The sequence below is a fragment of the Phalacrocorax aristotelis genome, chromosome 6, assembly GCF_949628215.1.
Source record: "Phalacrocorax aristotelis chromosome 6, bGulAri2.1, whole genome shotgun sequence".
Taxonomy (NCBI): Eukaryota; Metazoa; Chordata; class Aves; order Suliformes; family Phalacrocoracidae; genus Phalacrocorax; species Phalacrocorax aristotelis.
This window is the reverse complement of record NC_134281.1, coordinates 44019323-44033105: the sequence shown is the minus strand read 5'-3', so window position 1 is coordinate 44033105 and position 13783 is coordinate 44019323. Positions and strand designations below refer to the sequence as shown.

General features: G+C 38.5%; 1 protein-coding gene across 11 annotated transcripts in view; it reads right to left on the bottom strand.

Annotated features, from left to right (window-relative positions):
• Positions 1 to 13783, bottom strand: part of DAB1 (DAB adaptor protein 1) — a 483333-nt gene that overhangs the window by 108666 nt on the left and 360884 nt on the right. For all 11 annotated transcript variants that reach the window (XM_075097522.1, XM_075097519.1, XM_075097518.1 and 8 more), the window contains one exon: positions 12484 to 12683. In XM_075097522.1, coding sequence (XP_074953623.1) covers positions 12484 to 12550 — 67 coding nt within the window. In that variant the 5' untranslated portion in view covers positions 12551 to 12683. The remainder of the gene's footprint in view (positions 1 to 12483; positions 12684 to 13783) is intronic.

Sequence of the window (13783 nt, the reverse complement as noted above, 5' to 3'; positions counted from 1 at the left end):
TTTTTCTAAGATATAAAGAACTTAGATCTTCTGGTGCTTCCATCAATATCTGTGTATTCACGGTTGGGTTGGGGTATCATGCAAACAAAGCAGGCAGCTCCATCTTGACTGTCAAGCATAGAAAGCAGCACCAAATGGAGCACATGCTCTGACCACTGTCCTTCCATTCACTGAACAGGGCAAAGGTCTCCGGGAAATAGCAATATGAGCTCAGCTCATTAAAACCTGTATGAAAATGTATATCCTGAAGGGATGTTAAATTAGGCTTACACAGGCAATTTTGAGTCTGTGCTTCCTTAGAATTTTAGTGCTTAACCTTATAGCCCCAGCATTTCTTTAATGCAATTAAATAGAGATATATGGATGTAACATATTGCTTTAGTTATATTCTAGCAAAGAGAAAGAAAATAGGTGAGACACATAAAGAACTCTGTAGGTAGCTTTCATTTTGATCTCTAGTATCTCTCTAGCATTGCCATCTTTCTGACATGCTCATGACAGCAGAGGCCGTGTTCTTCCACATCCAGTTTTATTGAGAAGCGCTGATAACACATTATTTTTAGAGACACTTCAACATCCGTGCATTTTTTTTTTAAATGCAATCCATAAACATCCCTATACTAGTAAATACAGTAAATAGAGCAAACATTAAACACACATAGGTAACCGTATCAATATTAGACTTAAGCCACGCCCAAGTACGGAGTACACCCAATTTCCCTGATGCATTTAATTCACTTCAAGTGACTTTGTACATTTGAGTTCAATGTATAACTCATAGAGGCAACACAAGGTATTTAAAAAAAAAAAAGATTAATTCAGTCAACTACTACTGATGTTTTTGCCTTCCACCTAGTTATGAGCATGCTAGTCCACATTATTGTGACATGTGAATATTACCCTCTTATTACTTTGATGGCAATTTTATATTTAAAAATGAAATTAATAGCTAACCTCAAAAGACTTATTATGCTTAATTTCATTTCACTCCCCGAATCATCCTTTTCACTATACAATTTCTTCTCTAACTAAACTAAAAGAATCAGAGGTGTAATTACAGACTGCAGATCAGCTGTTCAACATTTGCTAGTAGTTAAAATGGGGTAGACATTAAAAGCAAGTTGACTCCAGAGAAAGCTGCTCCTCTTGCCACTTCTAGAAGAGACTGCTGTGAAACGTGAAGTCAACGTGAAATCTGTGAAGTCAAGGCGAAAGATTTGTGTTCTTTTGGACAACTCTGCAGGGCTCCCCCAAAGCAGGACGTCCTACCACCACTGAAACCTCTGCCAGAAGGATCTCCCACCTTGCCCAGCTGCATCCACTGAGGGCAGTTATGGGTAAGGTAGGAGGACGCAATGCTGTCCCAGGAATCCTTCACAAGAAAGCACCCCCCTTCACAGCCAGGACAAATGAGGGAAGGGCAGAGGCTTGCCTGTGCTACACAGCCACATAGCAGCGTCCCAGAAAACTGACCCACAACCCAGGAGCACACGCATGACTCGAAATCTCCTTTCCCCTTGAGCTCACTCTGATCCCTGGGTCAGGACTTCACTGTTGTCGTGCCCTCCATTCCAAGCCTGCATATGAGCACGAGTGAAATTCAAGTCAGACTGGCTGACAAGTAGGAGGAGAGATCTGAGCGCCAGGGGTCATGGGTTCAGGTGCCAAAAACTGGAGGCAACTGATGTTGGGAGAGATGGCTACTGGACAAACTGGACGTCTAATATCACCTATGGAGAAAACTCGGGGCAGGGCGGGGAGGGGTGGGGAAGAGAGAGCGTGTCTGTGTCCAGGTGTGTGGACTGAGCCGTTTGCGTTGTTCACGTGTATATAGGTGCTGTTCCTGATTATGTGGGTGCTGGTAAGAGCCCTGCTCGGTGTGGGGCGATATGCATGGCTGTTTATAGTGTGTATGTATGTGTGTATGTGTATAGATGCTTGTCGGGAATACATGCTCAGCCTTGGCTGCAGCCTCGACCTGGACACACCGAACAGCAGCAGCCTCTTATCAGGCTGGGAGAGGATGAATCCCCTGGGCCCTGTAGCCCAGAAGATTCAGTTATGTATAATGGAAGATCCTGGAAACGTGATCGTGTTAGCATCTTTGGTTCCACACATACTGACTTTTGTGGAGTCACCAGCTTATTTTCTTCCCTAATGCAAGCATCACAAAGCAGACAAAAAGCCCAGAGAGAACAAATGCTATTCACACCTCCACTTCCAACTTGATCTACTTGGAGCAAGGAAGGGCGTTTTCACAACTCGGCAGCCAAATGAGAATTTCCCTTACTTCTCCTATTCTTATTGCTGTTTTGCAGCAATGAGCAATGCTGTCTCCAGGAAATGAAAGTGAAAGCTACTCTGTTCTTGTCAGAATAATAATGGATATTGTGTTGGCAAGCACCCTCCTGTGCGGCACAACAGCATAAATAAAAGGAATTGGGAAAAGCCAACAGTGCTACACTAAATAAAGTGTGTAAACTCACCTGCTTGCAAATAAGTGATAACCTCTATTGTTTGGCATTTCAGACTGGGCAACAAGAACAGAATAAACACTGTGTCTAAATCAGAAGTGAGTCAACTCCACTGATCCTCATCTATGGAGAGAGGTTGTGGGGGAGAGGCACCGGCTGTTCAAGGAGGGTCAAAGTAGAAACGTGTGGTGTGTAGGATGTCAAGAGTGCCTCCATACATGGCTGTACAGACAGCAACAGACTGAAAGATGGCCTTCTCCAAATCTTAGGTTAGTTCAATGCTGGGACATTAGCTTTGGCCTCACTGTTGTTATTAGTAGCAGGAAAGATGTCAACGAGCATTAAAGTATTTGCTCCTTACAGCTTGGATTCAAGTACAGTTTCTATTCGCAGAGGCTACACAGATTCAGGCAGGGAAGACTTGCCTTCTTTTCATGGTTTAGAAAATGGATCATCTTTGGAAAATGCCTCACTGCAGAGCACTAACTGTGAAACGTGGTGCAGCTCATGCTCGTGATGAGCCATTAACCTGTCCATGCAGCTAGACAGAGGCCCCTGCAGCCTGAGCTCTGGGCTAGCGGGATGCAAAGCAGTTCTGGTGTGAATGATATATGAATGCGGAATGAGAAGTTATTCAAGACAAGAAGAGGTTTCAGAAGGTGATCCCTAACCATGGAGGTCTTCAGTGAACAGCTGATGAGTACCAGTAACTTTATGCATTGAACTTCATAAAGTACCTTGTATTTTTCTAAGCAGCACGAATTCGTAAATCTATTAGGGAAGGAATATTTTTGTCTCTTAGAAAAGTGACTTAATAGGATCGTAGATGCATAATCCATCAGTCTACTGTCCGGTTATTCATTATTTTCATACTGTAGGCACCAGTAAAACAGAAATAAAAACTACTACAACAGGTGAACAGGAGAAGAAAAAACTCTTGAGAAAAATGGCATGAGGACTACCCTTGGTGCTTTTGGTATGATTATTGTACACAACCACCCTGCTCTCAGGAAGCAGGTTTCCCACAACTTCACATGGGCCAGAATCCACATATAGAAGCCAGTCTGACCCTTGGCAATGTCTCCACATTCACTCCCTGGCTCTGTCAGGGCTTCCTCCACTGTCACGCTCCAGAGAGACACATCTTCCTTTGTATCCAAAACCTATTTTATGCAGAAGTCCAGGATTTTACACACATCTTTTTTGGGATATTCCTGGGAGAGCAAAGCTACCAAAAAGTACTCTGATTTCTCCTTTCCTGCAAAACCAAAAGCATTCCATTGTCTTTGGCATCGGTTGCTAATTTCTTGCTGCTTACATTGCAGGGGACCTTGATTCTTTTTCATACTATGTCTGTTCAAAATCCATAGACATACATTAATATCTGATAATCTGACACTTCCATTAAAATACACATTGAAAGAATTGAAAAAAATAATAATAATTAAAGAAATCTATTACATGCATGTAATACACCTACCCATGATTTCACTAAGAATTGGCCTAGTTTAAAAAACTGAAAAAACTGCTTTGCTTTTTATTTGGCGCTCTGTTTTCATACAAAAGACCCACACAAACACATTATTGAGTTACACAAACTAAATATATTGTTGTCTCATCTGCAAAAAACCAACTGTAAAAGCAGAGGAATGCAATTTTTCCTGTCTTTACACTAACGCTAGCTATTATATATAACAATGTTTAGTTAAAGATAATACAAATATGTAATTGTTTCTGAGGACATGTTTATCTCTAAGAGAAATGTTATATTTAAACACATTTATCTACTGTGCCATTACAGAACCCAAATACATTACATATTATATTACTTTTATTGTGGATGGCCGATAATGTGAATATTGATTATATAGCTAGAGCACATCATCTACAAGAATCACAGCCACATCTTTTCTTTACTCCTGAGGAGCACAGTGAACGTTTGGGCCTGACATATTTATCACAGGGAGGCTGAGCCTATTACTTGGCCAAATTCACTACATATTTCTTCGTGCTCTTAAAGAGGAACATGCCATAAGACATAAATGAGAGGCTTACAAATTCAGCCACGGTATATTTCAAAAGGCTACCAATTTTGTGGGCAAGTGTTTCTTAAAAGTAAGTGATCAGTGTTCAAAAGGTCTACAACATTAAAGATTAAGGACACTTATTTTTCAACTGAAGTTTCTGTGACTAATTTACTAAGATATTTAGCTAAACACCTTTGTTTCTGGCTGCTTAAATACACAAACCAAAACCTGCATGTTTCCTTTAACTGGTACATTGCTTCACACTTCTTCACAAGTTGACTAATGAAATTACTATGGTATCATTACTGAGAGAGCAACACGTATTGGTCAGAGCACAAAATAAGAAACGGAACCCTCAGATTACATATCAAGCTCTGCCCTGATTTGTGGTGTAATCTTAGGAAAGCGATTGAGAGATCAGCATTGGCTTTTGATGCAAAGATCTAACCAACTTTGAAATTAATTTACATTTCCCCCATACATACATAGGTCATGGATAGCTCATTACTTTCCATAAATTATGTAAGATTATGTAAGTTTTGAGGAGTTTTCCCCAGTAACATGAAAAAGCATGCACTGCAGTGATGTGGACATTAATGCTAAGTGTTATCTGTTTATTTCAGGGAAAATTGGTGAGCAGTTTAACGCTTCCAAGATTGCTGGGATCAAGCTCATTTTCCAGATTTACTTATTTTTTATTTCCCTTCAGCAAAACGGGAGCATTTACCAATACAGCCAATATGCCTAACCTGTACTTTACAGTGAGTAACACTTTGATGTATTTTATTATTACTTGCAGAATTTCCCATAACGTCAATGAAAAAGGCAAAATGCTTCAGAAAAGTAGAAAAGTTCAAATGCACATAATGCAGCATGCTGACAGAACTGTCATTCATTAATATTTATTAGCCAAGCAAGTATCTTTGAATGAAGAATGATATAAAAATATTATAATCATCAACGTTCTTGTCCCCACAGAATATTTCTATGTGAGCCATATTAGGAAACTTCTACTAATCCAAACCTCTGGAGGTATTTTAGCTACTAATCTGGATGAATTAGGTCACTCCTGCTCAATTACATTCACTACATGACAGAATTTTCTTCCCTGAACTCTCTAAACAAAACTTTTAATTTACAAAGGTCGTAATACAAATTTTGTTGGGAGTCTTTTCAATGACTGCAAGTGGAGAAATTTTCCCTGAAAATGAATTTATTTGTCTGTTTGGAAGTTCTACCTCCTTACCAGCCCCAGCCCCTCACTTCCTCCATATTTCAATCAAAACTCAGACATAGTTTAATAGTATAAGCGGATGAAGCCAGAAACAATGTACAGCACGGGCTGAAGTGGATGCATAGGTGATCCTCACTGCCAGCAACCAACAGATTTCCTCATCTACAGCTAGCCTTGGAGCATAGTTAACACCCACCTGCATTTAATGACTGTCAAATCCTCTGTGGAACATGCATTGCATTAAGCTCCTAATTACTAGTTTCAACTGAAATGCTTTGACGACTGGTAAAATATTGAGAAATGATAACATAACAGACGCTCTCAGGAAATGTTATTCTTAATGCTCAACAGATTATTGATTCCTCTACCGAGGAGCAGCAAAGTAACATGAGCTCCAACCTTAACTTAGGCAGACCTGTCTCTCAATTAAAAACAACAGTAAGCATTTTAACTGCAACAAGAGACAACATCCATCACCCCTGAAGAATGCTTCAATTAACACAACCATGGACCCCTTTGGTTGTACGCGGTATTTAAAATAGAATTCATGAGCTCTCTAATTTATGATAGGTTATTGGATAACTCCTGTTAATTATAGCTACACAATGTCAAAATTAATGATTTTCCCACCCTCTTTCAACTTCAGAATGAATTCATAACTTATATCAAGACTCAAAAGATGTGCAATTAATATTGTCAGTAACCACTTCACAAAAGAGATTTGTTAAAGGCAGGCATGCAGACTCAATTAGTGTATCAATTAATGTTGCTGTTACTTGATCTATAAATTATTGAAAAATTCATAACTACTGCAAGGAAACAAAGCAAATCCACTCCCCGTCAATGAAACAAGCTCCTGACTGTGCTCCTCTTTCATTACTCTTTAGATCAAATTTGAGTTTTGCTGGATTCCATGAATCTTAGCTATGCAATCAGAAAAATAAATAAACATACACCAACCTGACAACTTGAAATGCCTCATTACAGTGATGATGCTTTAATTGTGGTTAGTTGTGATGTAAAAAAAAGTTAAATAATTTAAAAAAATTAAAAATTCAACCATCGTTGTTCACTCATTAATTTAAACTGAAGTTCCAATCTGGAAATGAACCTATAAAATCTCCATCAAGATTTCTATGCATCAGCAAAATTGCAACTTTCACATCAACCAAACTCCATCCCACTCTCAAATTTAGCAATGATTAGACCAAAGGTTAGATTCAAATGAGGTCTAAGGAATCTGAAACAGGACTTGGGTAGCATTAGGCACCTATGATGAAAACAGAAAATGACAAAACATAACCTTGTTTAAAGGCTGCTTATCCCCAAAGGCTTCTAAACTAACTAGGTACCTCCTGTTTGATCTTAGTACGACTAGAGTTTTGCTTCTGGGGATGCAAAGGTCTTACTTTAGATAGTTAGACGGACTCCACTCTCTCATTAGAGTTTAGAAGACCCAGAAAACAGATGTGACTCTGCCAGAGGCCCAGTCTGATATACATGAATGGTCCTGGAGCCACTGCACTCCTTTTAATTAGTCAGACTGTTAAAATGGGATACTTAAGCTTTTTGCCATCCTGATCCCAAAAGCACCAAACACACATCTTCTACCACCAAGAAACCACTGCCAGGCAACACCCTCTACTCTGCTGCTGCAAACAGGATAATTCCTTACCTGGCATTAAACAGTTCACTTGGAGTCCTCCCTCCTCAAGCACAGCTTCAGAACTTGTATATTCATTCAGTCAAAATAAAGTGCCCAACTCATGGCTATGAGGAGGAATCTAGCTCTGCCAGAGACATAGCACATCACACCCCCTCTAAATTTCATGCTCCTACTGGCTAGTAATGGCAATCCCTAGCTTGGCGGCCTGCCTGCTGTGAAATCTGCTTCCAGATGCCACGTGCTTCCCACGCATTGCAGTGGAAACCTATTAAATGAGGGAATTTCACCCATGGGGATCCTTAACATCAAAGATCGTTATGCTCATTGTCAATATGCCTGAGCTCCTCTTTGTATCTTGCTTCCATTTTTAGATGTCCCTGTAATTTTGAAAATTGACTCAAAAGTCTTACTACAGACTCCATATAGGGGATATAATGAGAGATGGTTTTGCAAAAAAATCCCAAGCTTCAAATAGAATAATTACAGAATTTAAGTGCAAGAGGAAGAAACCAAATCCCTAGAAAAGTCTCCTGGCCTCCTCCAGGCAGATGCAGATCTGCATTTAAATTTGGTAGCTTGGCTCACTTTACTGACCTCACATTTCAGTTTTCCTGGTGAAGTTAACTTTGCAAGAAAGGATCTTCCAAGACAGTTATCAGTGTGGATTCACCATCAATGCAACACATTCTCCCCAAAGAGGTTTCTAAATCAATTTTAATTCCAATAGGCTCAAGTAAATGTTTTCAATTTGATTCAATAATCCATACACACTTATAAAATGGATTTTCGCCCATGTACTGCAAGGCAAATGTGGTTTATGTTTCTAACAACTTTGACTAATAAGAAATTCTGATTTCCTATCCTGAATGGTAAAAACACATAATGTTTGTTCACCTCTCAATGAACCAGATGACATAAACAAATGAAAAAAAAAAAACCCAACACCTCCAAACCTAGCCTCTAAAAGCACTATCTGAATCATTAATTCTCTAAACACTTCTTAAAGAACACATTTTTGGCACTCACACACACACACAAAAATTACCACCAAAAAAGTCCTAGAACAGAGCGTTCTAAATCTCCCGAGAATTTTGCATTCCTTTTACAGAGCAACACAAAACCTCTTCAGGGTGCCTCTTAAAATTTGATCAAGTTCTTGTAAAAGGTAATTACAACACAGTTACTAGTAGATATCAGCCAAGAGTGTCATGAAGATTAGGGCTGGAGGTGTGGGATGGCAGAAATATAATCTCCTCTAATAGCATCTAGTGTTCCGTAAGCTCATAAAATGGAGTAAGGTGTAGAAATGAAGGCTGGGGAGGTCAGGGTGAATCACCAGTCCTCAACTGGTAAGTACCTTCACGGTACATAGAGAAAAGAGAGACAAATCTGGAGAGGAAGGTCGGCACTTGGTTCACCTCGATTTTCATAACTATATCTTCAAGTCAGTCACAACTCCTACCCTGTGCTCAGAGTATGACCAGGTAGCATTTCTAAAGCCCATCAAATTCAATATCCATCAGATCAGTATTGACTGAATAAAAGGCAAAATTAGTACTTGATTTTTAATAGCCTATTTTTAAGATTATCCAGGGTGATAATGTTAACATAGAAAATTACAATTTGATATTATCACATTAATGTTGAACTTACCTACCGTACATTAGGGTTTTGCAGCTGCAATTCAACTTAAATACCAGCTTCTGAGAGGATTTTGTATTTAAGTTATTGTCATAACTATAGTAATAATCCTTCAGTGTTGGAAGAGAATACTGTCTTACAAACCAACTCTGATGATAATGGAGAGAGACTGAAGAGTTGACTGTGACTAGAAAGCTTATGGCTGTAAAAACACTGTGCCTAGTAAGAAATCTTTTAATAATCTCTTGTAAGAGAATTGCTCTGCATATGAATACAGAGAGACAAAAGTGTTCCCAACACATCAAAGAAATATTTGGTAAAATCTGTATTACCAGTATATGTATTGTAAAATATGTAAAATATCTGTAAAACTGCAGAAGCATTCATGCCATGTGCCCCATCTGCAGCAGAAACCAAACTATTTGCCTGTCAGCAAAAAATCAATAATGTATGCAACACAGCCTAAAATCAATTATAAGAAACCATGAAAGAACTTTAAACACTTCCCACCCTGCTGCAGGGAGCTAGTCCATCCCAATAGCAGGACTTCACATTCGCCCTCACTGAATATCAGGAGACTCCTCCTGGACCTTTCCTCTAACCCTTCCAGGTTATTAAATTGTTTGTTTAACTAATGATGTTACAGTGTCTTTACCTCAAGATAGGCACTATACCACAAAAGTACAAGTCATCATCTGAATAACCACCACGTTCTTTTCAGCCATTGCACTTCAGTAAGAACAGCAGTTTGCATTTATCTAAAATTTTATGTTTTACATTCATATACCTTACAAATCTTAGGAATTAAGCTTTGTATTATTTCAACACTTCAAATAAGAAACACTACCTTACTACATCCTTACACAGAAATAGAGAGATCTAAAGATTTAGCTGACACTACACAGAAGACACACTGAGATCAGGAAAGAACCCTGTCCCATGCTTTAACTCCACCGTAATCCTTATCTCCTTTCAGTCATCCCAGATCTTCAGTGGGGGATACACCTGTGGGACAGTCGTTCCATTAAGGAGTTATTTTAAACTTACTGCTCTCTCTCAGCACATGGCTGTGAACTGCAGATGGTAGGAGAACTTCCAGAATGGTAGATAATACAGCAAAGGAGGCCCCTCCCTGCTCTGGATGCAAACGGTCACGTGGCTCTTGCAGAAATACAACAAAACCCGATTCACTGGAAATACACTAGAGCCGAAATTTCTGTTTATAAAGCAAAGACTAATTTCCTGGGAATACTCAGTTCCATTGCATAATCAAACTCGTTGATTAGTAACATTGGAAACTTCATGGTAGTACTTGCTACCTGCCACTGCTCACAGTTAATGACCTTGTGAAAAAAGAAGAAAAAAATATTCCGTTTTTCACATGTCCATCATTCACACTATGCAGGGGAGGGCTCATTTGCTGAAGTATATGCAAATACATACAATTCAATGACAAGTAAGTGAGCACACCAACTTTCTTTTGACTTTCATTATGTGGGATTTCAATAGAAAACACTGTCTGAATTGTATACCTTGTCTGTATAAAGCATTCACTGTATCGTGAGGCCTTCGGATGGCTGGATGGGATCGGATACGCTCATACTTGCACATATAATACAGAACAAGATTAATTCTGGAGACGTGCTACTGCTGTACACTGCCCCGTCCAGTTCTTCAGATAGCTGTACATGCTGCAGGGAGCTCTGATTGCTGCCACAGAATGTGTTTTATACTACTTCTCAGCAGAAGAGGTAATTTCTCAGAATTTCCATTTGGGGGACAAAATCAGATTTTGTGGAGAGAAGCATTCCGTTATTATGATTTATGAAAATGGTTTTAGAGGTTGGATGCTGAATATTTTAGTAACATAAACATCAAGTTCCTATAACAGGTGTTTGCTGTTTTAAAAAGTTTCACTCTCACGTAGAAGAAATAACATAGGAGACACACATCAAAAAGATGTTACCTGTATTGCAAAGAACGGACGTTTTTCAATTTCCTGCCTGCCCAATAATACTGAGTGTTCAAACAACCAAACCATCTTTATTTGCCACAATGAACATCTCTCTCAGATCACATTCTCATTTACATCAAAGTTCCCCTATCCTTGCCTTTCTAAACTACATCTTTTTTTATCCTAAATTATTTTTTTATCCTTGGGAGTTTAGGCCTAGAGTAGTCATAAGGATTCTAAACCATCCTCCAAATCTGTGTCTCTTTTTAAAAACACTAATATTAAGGTTTCTGATACAAAATCTATAGCAAACACAAGGCCTTAATTACCGGCTTGGTAGAATGGCCGCCTTACAAGGTATAGCTGCCCAGAAGTTGAACCAGTTATTTATCAGATAGCTAAGACAAGTAAAATTTGCAACACACGTATATATATAAGCAAAGATGAGATGATTTTTTGTCTTAAAAAAAATCCTCACAAGGAAATGGCTGAATTATACACCCACAAAAAGAAACAGAATGGCAAACTGAAAAGCTTATATCTAAGTTCAAATCTTGCTGCCTCAAGCATTAAAACTATTAACTACGATTTCGTTTTTTGTTTTACTTCATTCTATTTGAGCAATTATATTTATTTTCAATCTCAATTTCATTATCTGAATAGGTTTAAAAAAAATAATAATGAATCAAAGACAGCTACACAGAACAACATGAATTACCACTAGAATTCAAGGTCCTGGACTCTAAGTTCATCAGTACTTAAAAATACAAACAATAAAAATACTAATAAAAATCTAAGGATAAAAATCCCTACTAAAAATCTTGCAGTACTTGTACTTTTAGGCAACAATTCATATAGTCCAATTTCTTATGCTTACAGTCCAAAGAACTGCCCTACAATCTGACGCAAAATTGTAAATACAAATATGACCTTATCCAACCATGCATTTATTCCTAGCTTCTCCTCAAGCCTGAGTTTTCATTCTCCTTGTTATATTTCCTTCACCAGATTACAATTAATGTCTCTATAGATTCCTTCTGAGTTCTCTGTAACTTCAAAAAGTGTCGGTAAGATTCAACAACCAGTAACAGAAAGTGCATTTAAGCTCTGGTTAGTTCAAAACAAAGTAGAAACAAAACCTTTAGAAGAAAATTTATTACCAACAGAAGGGGGGGAAAAGTTGTCTTTCACTAAGAGTAATTTTTAAAATCATATTTCCATTTGTGAAACAATTGCAATACACATATAAAGATTAATGAACTCTTATATATAAGTTATTTCTTAAATTTTAAATATATTTTTATATCTTTTTAATGTCAGAAAATCAAATCCCATGCTCCCATACCAGCCTTCCACTGGGCTTAACAAATTTTACTTTTTTAAATTTCACTGAGCGCACAGAAGAATCACAGATGCATAAAAGGCGACTGATGTAGGAGCTGATTAAAGTACAATATACACACAAATAATGAGAAATGAGTCACTACCTTTCTTTTTGGAGTCTTTCTTTGTGCTGGTTTTAACAGCCACTTGAAGTTCTGTCTCAGTTGACATCCTATATCCTTAGTCCTCTTCACACAGATCCAGGATCTCGGTCAGGCTCATTTAGAACATCTCTTCAAGAGAATAATTTAGCCTTTCAGATACTATAACCCAAACAGTTCATCTCATTCACTCCTTTCGACTGCTGTTAAAGAAGGAAACAAAAAGTAATGGTCATTTTCTGAGTTTAAAACATAAACAAAAAAAAAGCCATTGCAAGCTTATCGAGGAAGAAACCCATGAAGTTCTCTGTCTACAGTCAATTGCCCCCACTTTTAGATGCTTAAACACCATCATCTAGTCCTGTTTGAGACGTTTTGGCATATCTGAGATGTCTTCACAGGCTAGAAACACCACACAAGTTGTACAAAAGACATGTACTTCTGGAGCAGCAGCTAGAGGACAAAGACTACGATCCATGAAGTAGCTGGAAATGTCACCAAAAGCAAAATTCTGCAAGGACTCAATTCTTAAATGGACCGATTCCAAGGTAAAAACATATTGCCAGATAGTAAGTTCAGATTTTTCCTCCTCAAATCCTCTTTCAATGCTTTCATTCTCCTACATGAACACAGACAAATGAAAAACATATTCATTACTCATACTGAGAACATCATACTTTGCCACTCCTCTTGCTTATGATGTTTCCAGTATAATGTGCCTCCACGTAAACAAAGCTGTAATTCTTAACTCCCATCTAGTACTTTTTCTTGCAAAGATCTCTGAAAAGACAGTTAATTAAACCTTACAGTTTCCACAAAATACAAATGGGATAGGGAGCAAAGAAATAACATTTAGGGAGCAAGCAACAGCTTTATGTAACATGTATTTGTTGGGGAGACACACAAATGCACCAGCTGTGAATCCACAGGAGTAACTGCAGGAACATGCCAGAGCAGTATGAGGGAGGCAGAGTGTATGGCTGCAAGTAGGACTGGGGATGTATGGGCTGTGGAGGCAAAGAATACACAAAAAATAAACAACCAAGCAAAAAATAAACCATTACTCCAATTCTAACTGCTGGCCCCTCTTGCTTTGAAGGATGAGGCACCCACTTCAGCCAGTCTGTCAAGGGCAGAGGACCATACTGTCCTGAAGCCGTTTGTCTTGATGTTCCCCCACGAAATGCATCATCTTATTGCTCGCTCTTTTTGTGGAAAAGTTCTCATTATTAGCACAATTACAGTGAAGTCCATCTGGCCTGACTGAACGGCTGCCCAGTTACTAAATAATCATTTAATAAAG